Source organism: Platalea leucorodia (assembly GCF_965183815.1).
Source record: "Platalea leucorodia genome assembly, chromosome: 3".
Taxonomy (NCBI): domain Eukaryota; kingdom Metazoa; phylum Chordata; class Aves; order Pelecaniformes; family Threskiornithidae; genus Platalea; species Platalea leucorodia.
Genome location: NC_138825.1, coordinates 57,359,705 through 57,381,348, shown reverse-complemented (window position 1 = coordinate 57,381,348; position 21,644 = coordinate 57,359,705). Strand labels below are relative to the sequence as shown.

Sequence of the window (21,644 nt, the reverse complement as noted above, 5' to 3'; positions counted from 1 at the left end):
ACACAGGACTTAAAACTCACTGGAAAAGTAGGACACTCAAAGGTGTCTTACGAGGAAAAAAAAACATATTGACTCTTGCCTTTCAATAACACCCAAGTTTCTGAAACAGGATCACCATCAGTTATACTGCTGATATTAAAAATGCACATTAGGGGACAATGATCAGAGCATGTGTTTAACTCAAGGGGCTCCACAGAAAAACTCCTAAAAAACCAGAAATAAATCAGAAGTTTCAGAAGAACCTGGCTGACCACAAGCTGTTAAAGCAGTCCCAATGATGGCTAAACCCTGGTGGACTTTCCAAACACACATTTCCTGCCTTTCGAACTTCCAACAGTCACCTACCTCTGAAACTGAAACCGTGCGTTTTCCACCCTGAGACTAGATACCGGTCTGCAGCCCCCTTTTTATTGGCTGTGATTACCTCTGCTAGTCTCACTTAGGTTCATATTTTGTAGTTTTGCTCTTTCTGCTGACAACTCATAGAATCAGTGTACAAGCAGTCTTATTAGGGAGTTTCTGTCTTCTTGGCTGCAGGATCTCTGCAGCATTTGCAGCTGTTATCAAACAGATTACAAAAATACCATGAAAACAGAAGACAATAACGGAAAGTTAAAGGGAAGATCTCGGAAACTTCCCAAATTGACAATATTTCAATTGCTGCACTGCAGCATTACGTAAACACCCACTTATTAGGCATGTTTTACCAGTTAAATTCTCTGCAACTCAGATGAAAATATGTATATATTATCACCACTCCTAGCATTAAAGTTCGAACTACATACTTTCAACAAAGTACAACTTTATCACTGTGAAGTTAAAACAAGTGATAACACTCAAAGTCTACTGCCAAAACTCTCCTATTTGATGGTCAGAAGGCATAACTGTTAAATAAAATCCATGTTCAAGCCACACAAGTAAAATACTTCCTAGCTTCAAGAATTCCTGCACTTCAGAGACCACTATCTCTCTGTCATTGACATTAATGGCAGGCCTCTGGAATCCCTCAGCATGGCTATTCATCCATTCTCACATGCCAATCTGTTCTTGATGGACTGGTACTGCCTCCCATCATGCAATAATTCTTAACTGAATATTTGTGAAATATCCCAGATTTTCGTCTGAATATACAGCTGTGAGAAAAGACAGAGAAGGTGCACCTGAAAAACATCAGAAGGGCATATGAAGGAGGCAGGGAAATAGAACTGGAGATTTCTAAAATAATTCAGCAATTCTGAGATCAAGATACCCTCCAGTGTAAGGAGCTACCCCTTGTTTGCTCTGAATCCCTTGTGCTCCCATTGAGGGTTCTCATCCCCACATACATAGGCATTTGTTGGATGCTTGTCAGAGATGGTAAGAGTAATTTCTTCCTGTCCTGTACCCTTTGTTGGTTATCCAAAAAACAAGAGAATTAGAAGGAGGGGGAAATAATGTGTGAGTCACAAGAGGATTTTTAATTTGTAAATAGCATGTGTAAGGATGATGTTGAAATACTTCATCCAATTCTGCCATCCAAATTTTAAAGAGGCTATTATGGGTGTGGGGGGATCAGAAAAGGTGCAAAGACAAAGGACTCAGAAGATAGAAAGATATGCAGCAGGAGACGGAAACATTTTAGTTCAGTGAAGATATCAAGGTCATTTGATTCTAACAACTTAAGTTATAAGAACTTCCCAGAGGAGAGAGATACTAGATACTAAGTCTGGTTCGTGGATGTGATGTAAAAGCCAAAGTAATTCAAATGAGAAAGGTAGTTTTATAGCAGATGGGAGGACAAATTATTGGAATAAGCAACCATTGTAAGAAAGCTTTTGAGCCCACAGACCAAGGCTGGGCATCTTCTAAAAGATTTACCTCCATCAAGTTACTTTGCTTTGTACGTGGATAGCATATAAAGTTTATATTGAGAGAAGACCAGATTTGATGATCTAATGGCCCTTCTTGGTCTTAAAATCCATAAATATTTTAGTAGAGAAGTACAGTGTGCTGTGATGTGACTGCTTGTTATGCATCTGGATTCAAGTCAGTTGACCAAGTACACTCCTGAAGGCTACATGTGCTGGGCAAAGAATAAAGCACTCTTCTATCACCAAGCAACACAGTGTTCTTGGTGTCATATGATTTTTTTCTCTCCCATGAAACATTATACATTAATATCAGTCTGCACAGAGTTTTCTCAAAACAAGGTTCCAAATCACTTTTGGGACATAAACTAACAAAATAGACTGACACGGGCAGATTCAGGAGGCAGCTGAGATTTTCCACCAACCATCTGTTGTTTAAACAAAATTGAGCAGTTGCACATATTGAAAGATAGTTACTAATTCAGGTTGCCTTTTAAGCTTCAACTGTTTGACAGCAAAGAGAAACAACTTAGCATTTAAAATTCACAAAATATTTCCAGAACCATTCCAGCTCACCTGGATAAAAATGAAGCTATCCATCTCCACCTCAGGTAAGGTCCAATGCAGATGTGAGTTTTCACAAAATTTAAGTCTACACTTACGCAAGTAAGCGTAGATACCGCAGATATCACTGAGAATAACAGATACACAGGGAGGAAAGGGATTGCCCACACAGCTTGTTCATTGTTCATGTCTGTACTCACTTTTTGCTGTGGTTCTATTAAGAACCACATAGCATGTTTAACTATAGTCTATTAAGAACATCAAACTTCACTATAGCAATTCTCCTATAAAATCTCTGATGAGAAGTATAAAAATGACCATGAATCTCTGCATCTATATATGTATTGAGAAATACAGGACAGTAAAGCACAAAAGTAGCGTGGTTACCTTGCATTTAAAAAAAGACACACTATAAACAGCAACAAAAATCTTTGCTGAAAGCATTCTGTGTTACTTTTGTTTATACAAACAAGTCCTGTGTACCTCAATACAGTTTAATCATATGATTCCCAGGAAATTTTTGTCCCTTTTTCAGGAATGCATATCATATATACAATGCAGATATAATAATATTTAGTCCACGTATTCTTCTACACATACACATAAGTAGCATTCATTCCTAGATATCTGATCACAACCTATTTTAAATTACTACAGTCAGCATGGTAAATGGCATGCTTTCTCATGTATTCTCAATCTAAAAATTACTTTCATTTTCATAAATTGGACACATATCCTATGAGAACATGTAACTGCTGATGTAGAGATCTTTTCCAGATCCAGCAGGAAATTCAAAAAATCCCTTAGTTCATCAAGACTGGGTACCTATGACTTTAAAAGTCCTTTAGAGGATTTTTCATACCATCTGTGATCAAGTGATCACAATTCTCTTACAAGTACTCATATTCTTGAATTACTTTCTTGATATTAGTAGATGCCATTTTTTACCATAGCTGTTAACCACAAAAGAGGTGGATCAACTGGAAAAAGAACAGAGGAGTTTAACAAACAGGATCAGAAGTCTAGAAAGCATGTTCTACTGAAAGAAGTGGGTTTGTTTAGTCTAAAAAAGAGAAGACTGAGGAAAGATATGATAACAGTCTTCAACTATGTAAAAGGTTGTAATAGGCTTTCTTCATGCCCACAAGGGATAGGGTAAGAAGCAATGGGCTTAAATTAGAGCAAACACGACTTAAAGATCAAGGAAGGCATTTTACGGGACACTGGAAACTTAAGCTTTAAATTTTTAAAGCTTACCTACTTAAAAAAATATGTTAAGTATATAAATGTAGCAAGAACTAAATTTACTAATTAGCATGTACTGTAGCACAAATAGATAACAGATCCATTGTGGAGGACCACAACATTTGTCCACATAGAGACCAGGACAAAACCATCCAAGTGCTGACATAGAACCATGAAACTCAATGAAAGAGTCAGATTCATTCCTTCTTCCATAATGGCCAAAAGCTGAAGATCTGTGCTGTACAATTACTTGATAACTAACTCTTACTTTTGCTTAAGAATACTTCAGTTTTCACTTCGTTGCTGACTTAGTTCAGTTCGAGTACAAGGACAGAATTTCAAAATTCTAAGAATAGTTCTGATTTGGTCAGGGGAACTCAAAAGGAAAAATAACAAAAAACGCTCAATAAGGGAGCTGTTCTCCTGACGTCACAAGTTTAAGTAAATCATTCTGATGTTAAGAGAAAAGCATTTCACCCTTTCTCCCTCCAGTGTTGCTTATTATTGACCTCTGGCTGCAACCACTCTCTTTTCTAAAAAGAATTTCGATGAGTCTGGAAAAGCAGAAATACAAGTAACTATTAAGTAATCACTGACATTCAAATCATTTCATCAATGTCTACCCCGCAGCCAATCTTTCATTTGTTTTTTAATGCGGGGAAAATTCTGAGCTGAATGCTGGAAGTTTTATTTAACTTACCTCAGTGAGTTACCATGACTACCATGCAACAAAACAGGCAATAATCACACCTTGCGATATGAGGTAAAAACTGTTCCTCACTATGTTTACTTCAAAAAAGGAGTGACAGGAAATGTTGTGTCTATATATCACCTGGAGATTTAAAAAACTATAGAAACCCAACTTAACTATAGCGCTTTACTAGTTTTCTGTTTGGAAAGGAAGAAATCTGTTTTATTCTTCAAAATAAGACTTAGATACTGAACAGTACCTGTATTTTCAGGACAACCATTCTTATTTCTTACTCATTTTAGGAGATGTTGAACAAAGCAAAAAAGTATCCAGTCCACAGAGTGACAGGCATTTAAATCAATAATTATCTCAGACACAGTAATTAACACTGTTTCTGTTAGATGCTCTTTATTCCACTGGACACCTTGCACAGTATATTTTAGCCATGACAAGACTGTGAACTAAACCTTTTTGTGTATACTTCAAAGCACTGCTTTGCGGACAGATACAAATTCTATTTCATCAAGGAAACATTCCTTTTCAATATTGGTTCTCAAAAAACCTCTCACATCTTCAAGAAGTTGAGATTTGGATTGAGCCATCTTGCTAATGGAGCGCTAAATTAAAATTAATAAATCAATTGACATTAATTAATCTTCATCTGACAGGGAAGTCTCAAAAAAAACTTGTTTTGGATAAGAACTTAATCACAGAAAAGAGATATACATAGCCTGAAAGAGTGGTCATCTTGATCCAATACAGATTTTTAAATTAGATTTCTCACTGCCTCCATGGTCAGACATACTTAAACCAAGAAGAACATAGAGAAGCTTTTCTTTCCCTCATTAATCTTGGACTAAATAACAACATATTATATACCTGCTAAAAGCATTCACCAAATACAGAGCTAAAAAAATATGGGAGAGCACAGCAGCTGCTAATGAAAACCCAGTAAATGTCATTGTCCTGGGCTGAGGCTGCAATCTCAAGTAGATTCACAGTTTCCTCAAGAGTAAAGAGTAAAGGTGATTCACTTGAACAGTGTATTACCTTGAATACTCCTTTTGAAAAAAGCTTTGCAGCCTTCACAAGACCAGACTCCATAATGGTAGCCTGAAGCATAGTCATTGCAGACAGCACAGTAGCGGGTCTCCTTGGTGGACTCCATGGAGAGGCTGCCTTTCTCGTTGGTACTGGACATCCTCTCCCGAATGCTGTGGCGCCTGTTATCAGAGCTTGGCCTGTTAATAGCAGAAAACAAGCATAATTCAGCGAGGTTATGTCTCATCCACTCCTGCAGATTGTCAGAAAGAAGAGCGGATCTAGTATTGAAGAGAGAGATGCGCAAAAAGATAATCTTTTATCACCCTCTGTCCTGTTCTAGTTAGAAAGGTGTAGAACCAGTAAGATACAGGGGAATTTCTCACAAATCGATCTGATCTTATTAAGCGTTGTACCTTGAAAAAATAATAGCTATTTGATAAATTAAACCATTTTTCTCAAGACATTACAAAGAAATACAAAAAAATCAGCATTTTTTTGTGTACCTGCTCCTGTCCAAAGGGTTCATCATGACTGCAGTATCAGTAGCTGATTTGAGGATCTAAAGCAAAAATCACTTAATGTTTGCACCTGAATTTGCAAGTCACTTAAATTATTAACCAGGCTATTTCCAAGTATTAATGCCCAATTATAAATGCAAACTTTCCTTACTTTGTCAAAGATATAATACTGCATAAAACAGTCCCTATTCTCATTACAATACCACTTTCATAAAAATTAAGTGGGTTTAGCACAACAAGAAAAGTCGGAAAGTATTAAAAATTGTTGCCGAAGAATTTTTGTTCTAGTAATGTACATGTTACTAGACATGTACTAGACATACCAGACATACTAGACATGCACACAACCCACACGTGAAGTATGCTGCTGAATGAAAACTGAAAAAATCTGCAGTGTAAATGGCAACGAACTCACATCTAGTGAATCTGGTAAGAGGTTATCAAGGGTAGCTGCTGCAGGCATGGTAAACAATATTCAAAAAGATGAGAGGATGTGAAATTACCAAGGGAACCAGCAATGAACTCTGGGATTGCTCCTGGAAGGCAAACAGCTCTTGCAAAACATGCTTTCCAGTAAGAGTCTGCACTACAAATTGTCCAGGAGACAAATACAATTGGGTGTGAAAATATCAGACAAGCTAAATCATGAAGAATCCTACTGTTTACAGTAATTATCCACTTACCATGCATGTTTTAATTGCTGGTTAGTAAACAGGTGGCTCTTACCTCCCCAGAGTCTTAACATTTTCTCAAACATACATATTATGGTTTTGAGCCTAGGAGACTGGGGCTCTCTCTTTCAGCTTTCTTCCTACATACCTGCTTTTGACTTATTCCCTTCTTCAGTGCAGCAAAACTTCCTTTGTTTTGATGAACCAAGGCATCTGGCACCAACAGCACCTTCCTGCTCCAAACCAATACTCCCTAGCAGCTTTCTGATTACTCTGCATATGCTCAACTATCCTCTTTCAATTAGCCAAAGTTGCCTGCCGTCTCCTGCTACCATCCATCTCAATGCCCAAAAGCTTGCTACCAGCCAAAGCCACCTGGACACATGCTCCCAGCCATTCCTTCGAAACTTTTTATATATAATTTCTGTCCCTGAATATGATATATTTTCATTGAATAGCTTCGAATGAATATCAGTTATTAAAGAAACATGCGGCTTCACCATGTTAGATAGCAGAAACTGCTACTGGCATCATTCAGGAAAACAATTTTTAAACACAAAGTTCTTTACCAAGCCTTATATACCACCTAATTTTGAACACTTTTAAAATAATTTTTGTTTCCTTGGGACTTGTGCAAGACAGAAGCAACTGCAAATTGTGAAGTGCTGACATGGCACAATCCTGGCTTTTTAGTGAGACGGGAAAACTGGTGAACACCACAATTCTGACAATACGAGTTTAACAAAGTAGGCAGGGGAAAAAAAAAAGCCTTGAATATTTCAGATGTTAAAAAGTGAAAAGGTGGAAACAATATCATTAATAAATTGTTATGGATACAACACATACATGGTTCATGTAACTACCTTTTCCCACCCACCAAATCTAGGTAGTTCTTTTTATTCCTCTCCAGGTCCTGAATCTTCCTTTGAATTTGCTTTATCTCAGTGCCTCATTTAATTGACTTCTTTTTTTCCTACTGAGCACTGATCAAAGCTGTTGTTTCTTATCTTCTCCACCCCATTCTCTCCTACCTGCAGCTAGATCATCTAATCCATCCTCTCAGTATACCTTTAGGTTAACTACAATGTGGCTTTTTTAAAAAAATATACTTTTAGGTGTATATAACTACAACACTATTTTAAATATTTAAAGTAAATCAGCAAGCAAGCAAATAACTGTCAATATAATTTTAACAGCAATAGACTAGTCTGTTAGGTGTACATGACCACCTGATAGATATTCATAATCTTGGATTTTTTTTCATAACTGCTACAAATATGCATGTTATACAAGACAAGGTTCACAAAATTATTTTCATATCAATAAGAAACAAAAATAAAATACAGTTTATAAAATTTTACCTTTTAAAAAAGGCACATTAAACACAGTAAAAGGAACAAAATGTCAGGGTCCAAAACAATTATGTATTTTTGGAGGTGTGTAGTAATTTTCCAATACCACATATACACACACACACACACACAAACTTACTAAAGCAATCCTAGTTTCCTAGCTAGATACAAAAGAAAACACTTCAACGAATAGGTAAAACCACAATAGAGTAAAGAAATACCAAAAACTATCAGTTATCATTCGGTTTAGATAATTTAAATTTTCATCTTTTCAGAATATTTATCTTCACTCAGATCAAGACTAGGCTCACAAATACGTTTTTATTAAAATGATATTAAGAATAATAAAAAATGACTGAAAAATAGCCTGAAATAACCAAAAAATGCTTTTTCTGTCTAGAAAAGATAAGAAAACTCATGAAAAATGTACGCTCCAAAGAAAAGGATGCATAAACACTAATAAGGAAGATGCCATAAAAACAGATATATTTTGCCATGCTGCTTGCAGGGAGTCTGTCCCACAGGTTCTGTCCATCCTCAGTCACTGAACGAGGGCCACTTTTTTAGAGGGAGGCAGCAGGCAGAGGCAATGAGACAGCTTGCTCCCTGTAAGCACACACAGGATCCGAGGCACAAGGGATCACAAACAGACAGGGGAGTAATGCTCCTGCTCCCGCCTGCCCATAATGCCCCTGGATTTCGTATTTGATTTAGACTTCCATTGCCTTCCTGCACACAAACTTGTTGTATTGAAACTGCACTATAAATCTGTTAACACAGACCTTCACAAAGCAAACTGAATCCAAAGATGACCTTGCTGGCTTTCCACCCCCCTCCCAACATCAGTGCCACTCGAGCACCACTGGTGTAAACTGGCCTTGCAGAGTCTTCACATGCAGGCTCTTGTGAACCACACTGGGAAGCACACTAAAATACCCATAGCCCCATCCTCCCCAGAAACAACATCCTGCCGCCCCTTTCCATTTATACAATGGAAATGAAAGCTGGCAATAAAGAAACTTTGGATTATCACAACTCTAGTACTTATTAGAGGAGCTAAGGAGGAAATCTTTTTGGGAAAAGAGTATCCCCATAACACAGAGCTTGCTAAATCAAAATAACATCTGAAATTTCATCCAGAAATCAGCTGCTAGTTAGTGCACATCACAGACCACTGATGCTGTGTCCTGACAAAAAATAACACTCTGCTCTTCATCCAGTTTTCAGTTAGGTTTCAAGGGTTAGCCTTCTGGAGAACATAGTGCAACACCCTAACCCAAATTTAATAACTTTGGCAAGATCATCATTCCCAAAATACAATAGCAGAACCTTTTCAACAATTTCCTTTGTAATCTATGTAAACACTAACAAAAAAAAAAAGATCAAAAGTTCTTGTCAACTATGTTTACCAAAGAAAAACACAAATCAAAAGGAAAGAAAACCCCAGATAAAGCCCTCCCTCCAAGGCCCCCACCAAAACAGAACAGCTTAGAAAGCAAAAAAGCCTCAGGATTTACTGCTCGTTTCCAAATGTAATAACACAGCAGACATAAAATAGAAAGTGATTTGGAAGCTGCAGAGCAGGACAAACTTGTCTTCCACACTTACTTTCATGTTTTTCCACCTATGTCAGGCTGAGTCTGCTCTTCAATAAATGTTTTAGCAAACAAGACACCTCTGCTTTCAACCTTTACTCATCACCTGCAACTGTGAATCAGCCAAGAGCATTAACCCCATGTTGACTGCAAGGTAAAAAGAATGCGTATGTGAGGGAATTACAGTTTTGTGATGTAAACTCCATTTTTTACATCATGGTAATCTGACTGGCAGGCAGGCAGGACGAATTTAGAATAACCCACAGTACACAATCCACCCAACAGCAAGGTAAGGCCCAATTAATTCACAACCCCAAATTTATCTGAAATAAAGAGATTTCATAGGTAGGAGGGCTTAAGGGAAAAGTTATTTAAGCAGTTAAAGGAGACACCTTAAGAAATTCTAGTTTTCTGAATTTACTTTCATACAAGAAACTTTGATCTTCAGCTGCTACATCTTTCTTACCAGAATGGACAGATGTTCCCAGTGTGAAAAGACTCAAAACCAATGGCCATTTCAAATGCAGTCAAGGTCTAGCATGAATACTTTTCCACACATCGGACTTATTATAACACCATTCTACTATTCAATATTAATTAGCTTAATGTTAGAATGTGAATTTCCATATGGGGCAAAATATTTCTGAAAGATTATTTGAACAGAATTAACTGCTTGAAAATACTTAACAGACATCTCAAGGAGAAGTACTGCAATAGGAATGACTAAGTATACAAATAAACAGAAAATTGCCAAGTACATTAAGTGCCTCAAAACTGTACTCTCAGAAAGTAGCTCCAATGAATCTGAAAAAAATCATATGCTATCCAAATGAAAATGTTGGCTTAAAACAAATATCCCAAAACGCCAAAGGTTGTAATTAAGCTAAATATAACTTGACGATGGAGAGAGAAAGTCTTACATGGATTCGTATATCAAACAGACAGAATCACAGGGTATTTTAGGCTAGATGGGACCTCAGGAGTTGGCCCCATGCTGAGCCAGCATTGCACAAGATGGGCTACAGCAATGAGGGTGGGTTCCAGCAACAGGACTGGAAGCAGGCATCGCACCTTGGTTGATCATCTGCCAGTGATGAAGATCAGCTGGGGTTCACCCTGGGGCATGACTGCAATTGATTCCCAATCCATGGCTCTGAGCATGCTTCACTCACACAGCTAAACTCTCTTCCTCCCCCAAACAGGATGTTTTCATCTGTGCTACCAAGGGAGAAGGATCCTTGCATAGCTCTCCCTGGCAGAGGATTACTCAGCCAGGCCAAATGGTGCCTGGGAGTGTCAAGCTATTAAGCAGTGAGAGCCACCATGCTGGTGTTTGCATGCATGCCCTGGCCTTGTTTAGGTAACTAATATACATGCAGGCCTTTCTTGCCCCATTATCCTCAGTTTATTCCCTGATCGTCAGCAAGTTAATGTCTCTGGCTGCAGCATCAAAAATGAGAGTAATAAACATTTCCCTTAGACAATTATAATGTCCCTTCCCGTTTAGTGCCTACCTCACTAAACGTGACATTTAAGTTCATCTACAATTTCTATATGGGATAAACATAGCTGCAAAAGTTTGACACTCCTGGGTGAAAATAAGCTGTAGAATGAGGAGCTGCCTGTAATTCAGATCCCTCTATGGACTGCATGGCCAGCCCCTTCTCTTCCCTCTCCCAAAGCCTTGCACAGTTCCCTGTGCCTTCACAAGTCTTTCCACCAGGGGAAACACAGAGTGCAACCAGGAAGGCCACCAGAGCAGAGCTGCACAGCAGCTCCCTTGCCACCTGTGACAACAGTGCGGGAGGAGACCTTCATGCTGGAGAAATGTTCCTCTGGTTGCTTCCTCTCATTTGTTTCATGGATTTGACTCATATCTCCTCCTTCAGGGTGAGTGCAGGGACATCTAAACAGGACTACCTGTGTAGAAGTCCCTAAGCTAGTCCCTAAGCTTCCCTATATCAGAAGATATATGTGAAAGCCAACTAAGAAAAAAAATGGCAAGGAAATCAACTGAAAACAGGACAGGCCTCAGTGCAGGAAAAAAAAAAAATAAGTGACAGGAGAGAAATTTAAGAAAAAAAATTAAAAGGAATTAAATTATATGAAAGTTGAATAATAAAATAATCTTAAAATACTGACAGTCTTTCACAATGTATCAGAAAAATGCATTTTATAGTCAGAAGACACTGGAATGTTTTCTTTAGAACTAGAATAAAATACAACTTTATTTGGTAACTAAAGCAAAATAACTTAGGAAAAATAGATCAGTATTGACCAAGAAATGGTAGCGTTGAAGACAGGCTTTGCACACATGAAAACAAAAGCATATCTTCTTAGGTCATCAAAGCTTCTTATTCAACACGAAATTGAACATTTCCTTTGGCGTTAGTTCTATCATCTTCCTTCATCCTTAACTCCGGTTAATTTTAAAATGAGTGGCTGAAATACTACATTTAGATATGCCAAAATAAAACCATGCCATGTGTGAAGAAAAATCTCCTCTAAAGCTATTTGCTAAAGTCAGTATAAATTTGCACATTCTTTCAGTCCCTTAAAACTTCATTTTTGACAAATTTAATTTTTTTCTCAGATCTGCCACTAATATTTGCAGACTGGATTAAAGTCTAGAGAGATGTGTCTATGCACAGTCACTGTGCGCTCCGTGGCATCTGCAGCCACCTCCATTTCCCAGAAGTTCTATTGACGGGAAGGGAAGGGAGCCCAGGCTCCTCATTCATGTGCTTGATACCTGAATTTGGATGTTTTCAATATTTCCCTCTCCCATACTTCCACTCCCAGGATTGGTTTTCCACGGTTTATAAATGTGAGCTAATCATTTTGCAGCTGATCCCCTTGACAACATAGAAGTTTGCCCAGCTTTCTGAAAAAATTGGAAGTTTTTCCTGGGGATGGCAGGAGTGTGGCTTTAAAAAAGGAAAGAGCTCAATCTATTTGTCAGTTCAACAGGTCTGAAATTGAAATGCATACAAAAACATCTTTGGAATAAATACTGAGAAATTGGTTCTGTTTCATTCTATTTCTCAGTGCTGTTGGAATCTAAACTACAACTCACTTACAAGGTCATTTTCATTAGTCTTAAGTGAAGAGTGGTGGTGTAGCTGTACTTCACTGAATAGCCCAGAATTGAAACAGTTCTGAAGCAATGGCAATTTTCTGATTTTTTTCTTATGCACTGAAGGTTAATAATTTCTTTCTTGTACATAAGGTGAATGCAGAAACACCCACACACATGCTTTATATGAATATATATTAAAAGAAGATTAAGATTTTAAATACAGCACATGGCTGAACTGCACCTTGCAAATGCAATCGAAACCTTCATTTATCCATTCTGTGCATATGTATGATATCTTTAATTATATGACCATACTTTTCACAGGGCAACAGCTCATCAGCGCACAGAATAAAAAGAATTTATTAAATGAGCAGCTATTCTGTCTTTGGGGTTTTTTTTCTTGACTGTTCAGTGTCTGGTGCCTTACTATCAGCACACTATCCGAATTGAGCTATAACATTAAAATTAATTTCCTTCCAGTATTTCCATGCCACTATAGCATTTTAGCAGTTGACAGGTGCTAATTAATGTATTTTTCCAATACTTTTGTGAGTTGAAAGGATAAAAAATGAGGCTGAAAGAGATTAAGGTCAAAAGTATGTACTGAGTTATGTGCAACCTGAGTTTTTTAAGTACCCACCATTAAATAGCATTTTGAATGTTCAGAGTGCTACTTCCCTTGTCTGCAATTGCAAGGGTAAACGTTCAACACTTACATAAATCAGACTGTAGGACTTCCATTCAGCACAAAGGAAATTACAATACAACACAAGACTACTTGTAAGGAATTTGATTTAAATGATCTCTGAACTTCACAGAAGCATTTGTAGCAGAAGTAGACAGAGAATTTAGTTCTTCAGGCCAGCAATCAGGTGCCTTCACATAATACTTCTTGAAATTTTTGCCTCACTCCTTTTTTTAGTTACCATACTTCGTGAGAAACGAGTAGAGAATTTACAAACAGTGACATATTTCAGTATATGAGCACGACACGTTCCAGAGTTGATCCTTTTCATATATTGAAACAGCAGTTCACTTATGATTACCTTATAATTATGAAAATAATTATTGTAATAATAATCACAAAGGCACAAAGAGACTAAATAAGGTTTGCACAGGTTACCTTAATTTAGGCTTATTAAAAATAAAAGTTTGCAAATAACATTTTTTCTGTGTGTAGCTTCTCACCTTCTAAAGAGGACATGTAGAAAAACAAAAATGTTGTCCTTCTGCCTCATATTTATAGTCACAGACAGCAGGGCTGGGACATGTTGGTCCACGTCTCACTTGCCTTAATGCAGCAGGTGATGGCAGATCACCCTCATTCCTGAGCAGCAGAGGAAGGATGTCAGTGATACCTGCTAACAGCTGTAAATAGCGATGCTACAAGTCTTTTATTCTACTCCAGTTCAGGAGAAGTAAAAGCTAATAAATACACAGAGGCTGCTGCTGCGGCTGTCAGTGAGAACATCTGCTCTGTCCTCCCACAGCTGTTCTTTGTCAAGTGCTCTCACTTGACCCGCCCAGCTCCTCTTGTCCCATTCTCACACTTACCTCCACCTTTGGGCTTTTCCTTCCAGTCTCAGTCTCCCTGTCCAGAAAGGACAAACTCTTCTCCTCCGGTGCCTGGACCAACTCTGCCTGGCTACTTCTCCCATGCCCAGACTCCCTGCAGGCACTTCATCCAAAGCTCTCCTTCTCCCTCCATCGTTACTTATTCTCCTCGTGTCCTGGGCAGGAAGGTTCCACTCTTCTGCCTCTCTCTGTACACTTGTAACTCAGGCTGCCATGGTTACTTAGCTTCTGTTAATCTTAATATACAATTCTACTTTCCTTTGACCTACCCCACACCAGTTCCACAAGCCCATACTGAGATTTGTAAATAAAGAAGGCCTGAGGGACCTCAGTATTGCCATTTATTGACCACATATAACTCGTTAATCATAAAAGGACAAAATTATATACTTTTTACCAAGGCTGAACTTAAAATTTCTGAAATTCTGTGGTGAGCAGCTCATTATAAGTGCTATGAACAATAAACAAGAAAAACTATGATTTTTTAAGTCAGTCCAAACAGAATTAAAATATTTTATGGTTAAAAAAAAGAAGACAAAGTAAAAACATCAACACAAATACTTCTTTATAATACCTTTCAAGCTATGAAATTTCATTTACGTATAGGACCTTGCTTTATATGATTTGTACTTCTGTCTTTTCTCCTCTGGACTGGGACTGTACCTCTTATAAGCCAAGCCTTCATCACAGTAACCACTCCCATTGGAGCCCTGAGGTTCTGTGTGCCAGGACACTTTGCCCATGGGATAAAATGTGGGCCAGAAACACATCTTTGAAGAACCAATCGAGAGATGCCATGCAAGCCATAATATGTGCTTAATGCCATAATATTTCTTGCCAGAATTTCACTTCTGAAATAAGAAAAAACATTGTCCTCTTATTAATGTTCTGAAGACTATTGAAATCAGCACAGAAATCTAGTTTCTGCAAAAAGGTTCAGACAAGAAAATTCCTCTTTTTTAATTTTCAAGGAAAAAACATTTTCTGTGGGATTTTCGTTTTGCAGAAATCCTGATTTTAAAGAGTTTTGACAGAAAGACATTCAAACACCAAAACATTTCTTTTCATGTAATACACATTTACAAAGAAATAAACATGTATGTAATAAGGAAAAAGAATCAACAGGCACATCCAGAGGGACAGTTCTGCAGAGTTAACCTGGTGCAGAAGTTGAAGCTAACTCTACCAGTAGGCAAACTGCCCTGCAGTCTCAATGTGAAAGTAACATAAACAGCTCTACAGAAATCACATACTCCGCAATCACTATATACCACCATTCAGTAAAGGCAGGGGCAGAGTATCATTTAAAAGACTATATCTCTAGACCTGCCCCAGAGGAACTTGTTTTAACTTGCCCTTACATTTCCAATGATTAAGCCTCTCTCTGTGGACTGTTTGCTGCTTCACTACCTAATGTCCAGCCTAAGTCCTCCCTGCTGGAAATTAAGCTCATTTGTCCTCAGCTATTTCCAGTTAGCCCGGGGAACAATTCAGTCGCTGCCCTCTTAGTACACATTTTCCCTTTGTAAGGTTCCTGCTCCACCACCTCTCAGCCTCCAGCCTTCCTTCCAGAGTCTCCTTTCTCATTCTCCCATCCTCTTGCTGCTCTCATAAGGACTTCACTTGCCCTTAGTGGCAAAAGTGGCTTGCCTTTTCTGCAAAAGATTACTCTGTTGACTTGTATTTAGCTCATGATCTTCTCTACCCCTTAGATTAGTTTTTATTCTGCAGTCCTTTTCCCTACTCAGTAATTCCCCAGTTATTGTACTTGTGTATTAGATTTCTCCTTGCCAAAGGCTGGGCACTGCACTGACCCTTAGTGAATTTGAGAAATATTTAATGTTTCAGATTCTGTTGTGGTAAGCAGCACTAGAAAAATGTTCTCTTACATACCTACATTTCAGGTGGCCCATTTGCAGATCTGTGCTGCTTTTAATCGCTGCAAATTATTGTTTTAACATACCTTTTGAATCCCTGATCACTGGATCATCCTCCTACTCCTTAAGGAACAATACCAGTGAAAAATATTTTGATCCAGTTCCTTGGGATCCAAAATAATGACCAGCCAACTTGCTCAGGGTTTCTTTGCCCATTTCTACCTCCTGCCAGGAACAGTTTTGCCTGGGCATTATTTGTCTCTGACACTGTCTATCTCATTCAGTTAGGCAATCCCACAGACTCTGGTGTATAAAGAGTCATATAATCTGAGGAAACACCTTAATCCACTTCCTAAAAGCGTGCCAAATTTGATGAAAAAGCTGCTGACAGACAAGGTGCCGCCAGGCACCGGATAGATATGATTTTCTGGCAGCAATACCAAGTTGCTGTGTGGCTGTATGGCTCTGGGGACAGAAGCAAGAGGGGCCTGAATGTGGCAATCAGCTGCCCCCACAAGTGTGTGAAAGTGGAGGGTTCAGGAGGCAAACGTTCTGGAAGCGTGGACATAGGACATCTCACTTTAGTGTAAACAATCTGAAGAATAAAATATGTTTGAAAAACTGTAGGCATGAATAAAACGAAAGGCCAGCTTCAGCTGACAATCTCTGGCGTATATCCTCTACAGCTTTCACATTTTTAGAAATATCTAGTCAGTCACCCTTGTCTCCATTAAAGTTATGCTAAGCCTCAAAGATTAAGCTGAAAAATTGTACCACTGCATTTCTTATATGCGTCTTAGAATTAAAATACGGCTTTTGTGAAAAAGCTGAAGTTCAGCCTTTCATATAAAATATAACACACCCAGAAGACTTTTCTCCAGGTTTCACTGTTCCTAGTAACTTCCTTCAGAATTATTCAGTCACTAGGCCTTTTTTTTTTTTTTTTTTTTTTTTTACATTCAGATAAACTAGCACAATCCTACATTCTGAAAGGAAAAGGTTAAATGCACTCAATAGATTGGAAAAGGGTGTTTCAGGAAGTGCTGTCAGGTTCTTACACTTACCTCCAGACTATTTCAAAGGTAAATGCCAGCAAAAACACAGGCATCAGCCATAAATCTTCCTTCACCATGCCTTTATAGGACTTTTATGGGCTCATGTGTTCCTTTTATTCTTGGGCAAGTCCTCTTTCCAAATATTTCAGATGCACACATTAAGACTGCAGTTTAACGAATTACCCAAAGCTTCACGAAATTCCTAGGAAAATCTTTCAGCAACCAACATTAAACAAGACATTTTTAAAGAAAAATGCTTGAAAGATATAAGTGTTCTCCTTTACACCGACTTCAAAAAGTATGTTAAATAGGAATATAGATTGTATAACACAACATTACAATTTAGATAACATTGTTTCAAAAATTCCAATCTAAACCAATCTATCATTTCAAATGGCTATTTTTCTTTAAAATGACATTTTAAACTGAAAATGTAGCTTTAAGGGGTACGCTGCATTTGAAAATAAACTTTTGAAACAAAACACTGGTACAGCCACATATGGTCCCAGCAGAGAAATCAGACCGCTCTAGGCCACAGGAAAATAAACCCTGGTGAAATAAAAGACTACTTAAAGTAGTGCTTTTAAGTTCATCAAAGTGCATGCAGACCTCTTGAACCAACTGATAAAAAGCACAGAGAAGAGACAAAAATCTTTTCCCAAAATGTTTATCACCCAGGCCATTTACAAGGCACTCTATTCCAGCTGCTAGTAAGAATACAGGAAAAAGACTTCAGCAGAGGTGCCGAGCCCAAAGACGTGATATGGGAAGCAGGGAAGGAGCTAGGCACTTGGGGAAAATCTGACACCTGCATGTAAAAATGCTTGTGTACTTGTCCCAGAAGATGTGGTTTATCCGCAGCTCCTTGTTCTTGCCCCAAAACAGTAAACCCTAGGAACAGAGGATCTGCAGTCCTTGGACTAACAGTGCACATTCTAGGGCCCAGTGAAAGAAAAAAAGAGTTCCTAAACATACAGACCCATTTGTGCTTAAGCCAGTTTCATCAAACCAAACTACTCGTACATGGGACCTGCACAATCCCACTAATACAAGCAGATTAACTTCCTTGCAGGCCACAGCTAGCCTGCAGTATCAGCAGCAGATGAAAGCCAGTCCAAGACTGGTACACTGCATGTTATGGTACAACACTTCATTGACAACTGAAAAGACAGAGACACCAGTCCTAGCTGATGCCCATGCACAAGGAATATGCAGCCCAGAAATTCAAATATGACTTGAAAGTCATACGCTTGAAAGCATAACAAGTGTAACAGATGGGACGAAAGCACATGACTGAGTGTAATGATTGGTAATGATCAAAGGACAGGTGACAAAAGCATGACAGGAGGCAAACAAATAGCCTGTCTGAAAACATGTCCTACCGACCAGTCATTGCATATAACAAGGGCTGCATTGCACCTGCACAGTTGGGCTGCTAAAAGTGTTCACAGCACTCTAGTGCTGCCAGGCCAACAGAATACCTCTGCTTCGTAGCTTGTTATATACTCTTCTTCCTCTGTTAAGAAAAACTAATAACAAATTAGGTCAAGTTTCAGTCTTGAGAGTTCTGCACCCTAGTAGCAAAGATGCAGACCTCAAAGTATCATGCTTTAGTTTGTCCTTTCAGTCAAAATGGAGGCAAGATGGATGCACAGAAACATGTTGCCTCACAAAATCTAGGTAGTTTGTGAGGAAACATTGCTCCAGCTGAGGTACTTGACTCGTATTTGTCCTCTGGAAAGTGCTGGATTGAACTTTTTATGCAAATTCATTCTTTGAATATTAATGAACAGTAAACCACGTGATAAACATGTTAGAGTTTGAAACAGAGCAGTGAAGTCTGGCAGTGCCACGTAGCCTAGTTGTTAGGTATGTGCTAGCTTTATAAGGCCAGGCCCTGTCGACATACAGTGAAATAAAATATAACTTATGTATTACATTTGTCATAAAGGATCTCTAGAAACACAAAATTACATACGCTAAAAATATAGTTGAAAGTGTAAGAAATAGAAAATAAAATTAATAAGAAATAGAACCTGAACAGATTGTTATATAAAGGATACAATTTGAGACACCCCTGCCAAACTGATTTTCAAACTGACTTTAAATTTCTTAGATCCTACAGCTCTCCTTCCCTTCAAGGAGAGCCATAAGTGTTCAGCACCTCTCTAAGTAACCCCTAGACATCACTTCTGAAAATTTAGTGTTAAAGGCTACAAAAGCTGTCATTTTTCTTTATGTCCAAGAAGCAGTAACTGCAAACTGCTGACAAACCGGACAGTCTTGCTCTCCAGAGTAGCAAATTAATGCTGTTCAACACACAGCTACAAGACTTGAGGCAAGGGAGTAGGCCAGAAAATGCAGGGTGAAGAAGGAAGGAGCCCAACTTTCTGGTCACATTGGCTTACTAATGCAGGCATAGGAATCGTGACCAGAAATGTGACAGAGGACAAACTCTTTCCGTTGATCAGGCTAATGGTTACATTACAACTGTATAAAGTATTAAATTAGCAGATTGAAAAACTGGACTGTGTTCTTGTCCTCATTCCTCTGTATCTTCTCTTTCCTGCTTGTAGACTGCAGATCTTTCTGTCTTTCTTCATGTGCAGGTGTCTCAATCATCAGTACTAACTAAATAGTAAACAGTAAGTTTTTACATATCTACTTTATCTAAATTATCCCAATGTAGCTAAATTATTCATTCAGATAATGTCCGCAGATAAATTTGCATATGCTGACTATGCAATCAATAGTAAGCAAAGAGAACATGGCTCATGAAAGGTAGGAAATACATTCATGTAGCCAACTGCACATAATATGTGTTTGCAAAACTGCTTGTTGACATATTTTTGGGGTAGCTTGCACAGTAATGTGTGGGAAATTAGGTCTGTGAGAAATCCGTACACTTGCCTTTTGTATTGGTGATAATTTTGTTTCAAGACATTAAGAAGTTGCATTTTGTTTTGGCAAATCCATGTCATCTGTTTGTGTCATTTCTTATTCCTCATAGTAACAGAGAACAAGCTCAAATGCTTCAGAGGTGCCACAATATAGCACCTCATTAATCTTCTCACTTTTTATTGTTGGTAGGCAGTAATTGCTCCCTGCCCTATAAATTACAAAGGAAGGAAAAAGTCTATTAGATAGACAAATTCATGCAGAATTAAATGTACAGTATTACGGACACAGCAGCCACATTTCTGTCATGATATTTAAAAACATATTGTTACCTGTTCACATGGGACACACATAATGCCAGTGTACTAGACACAAGGAATCTCTGCTGAATCTTACCTTTTTTTCTTTTCCAGATATGCACGTTTCTTATAAATGAAAGGAAAAAAAAAACCATTCAGGTTTCAATTTCTGTTTGTCGCATAATATTCTCTAATGGCTACCTAGGGCAGAAAAAACATCTACTTACTCATGTCTAGCCAAAATATTTTTTGTTGCATACAGCTGAATGTTGGAAGTGGATGTTGCACTAAGCTTGTCACGGCAAACCTACTAACCCACCACGGTCCAGCACAAGCCTCGACAGGGAAGCAGCAGCCCAGTGGAGCTGAGGCTGGGGGCTGACTGCAGCACATCCCTCCTCATCTCTGCTCTGGGAAGGCCGGCAGGATCTGACCACAGCCACTCAGCCCCTCATGGCATTAGGACTGAGTAGTAGCCAGCAGCTGAGACTCACCTTTCTTCAAAACAACCTAACAGATTTTGCATTTCCTCACACCAGAATGGTCGGAAAATTTTCCAACAGTCTGTATTTCAGACATTACTATTCCAGAATGAGCAGCAGGTTAGGACACAACACCAGGCTCTTGTCTAGGCTTACTGTGGTATAAACATGACCAAAATTAATGCTTGATTTTCAAACAGTCCATGTATTCAAAAGTATATCAAAAGTATGCAATAAGACAAATAGGTTGATATTTGAATTATTGCCCAAAGGCCTCTATTCTTTGATTTACTTCTGCTTTGGTTTTAATTTTGTTCTAATTTTAATAAAAGTATTTTGAAACATCAATAATAGTTTTAAAATGGTACTGTCTTTCTTCATATGGCTCCCTCTAGCATCTCAGGTACTTGTTTTCGAATTGAAGCATGTAGCATTAGATATCCAAGCTTCAAACCATAGTCGCTTGAGTTCACGTACATATCTATATAGATTTACAGATCACCAAGCTAAATAATTCTGGCCAACAACAGCCTGTTGCCAAATCCAGAATCCAAAACCAGTTTCAATCAGGTTATCTTGGAAAGTATAATAAGTAAAATAGAAAGATAAGCCAACAGTGCAGACATTCTGACTGAAGGCGACTTAATTGTGTCTTCATTCTCCAGCTTCAGCACTGCTCCACAAATCCCAGTGGGAACTGTTACACGAGACATATTCTTGATTCCTGTTTTCACTTGCTGATAAAATGTGGAGAACCCTTTGCATCCCTACCCAAGAGCTCAGGTCCTCTCCAGCTCCACGCTCTGGAGCACACATCCCATGGGAACTGAACAAGAGCGCAAGTGTATGTAC

The 21,644-nt window shown here is 38.4% G+C and overlaps 1 protein-coding gene across 1 annotated transcript in view; it reads right to left on the bottom strand.

Moving 5' to 3' along the window:
* Nucleotides 1-21,644, bottom strand: part of ESR1 (estrogen receptor 1) — a gene marked incomplete at its 3' end in the record, with an annotated part of 113,742 nt that overhangs the window by 77,603 nt on the left and 14,495 nt on the right. Inside the window, exon 2 of the mRNA XM_082306272.1 lies at nt 5,398-5,588. Coding sequence (XP_082162398.1) covers nt 5,398-5,588 — 191 coding nt within the window. The remainder of the gene's footprint in view (nt 1-5,397; nt 5,589-21,644) is intronic.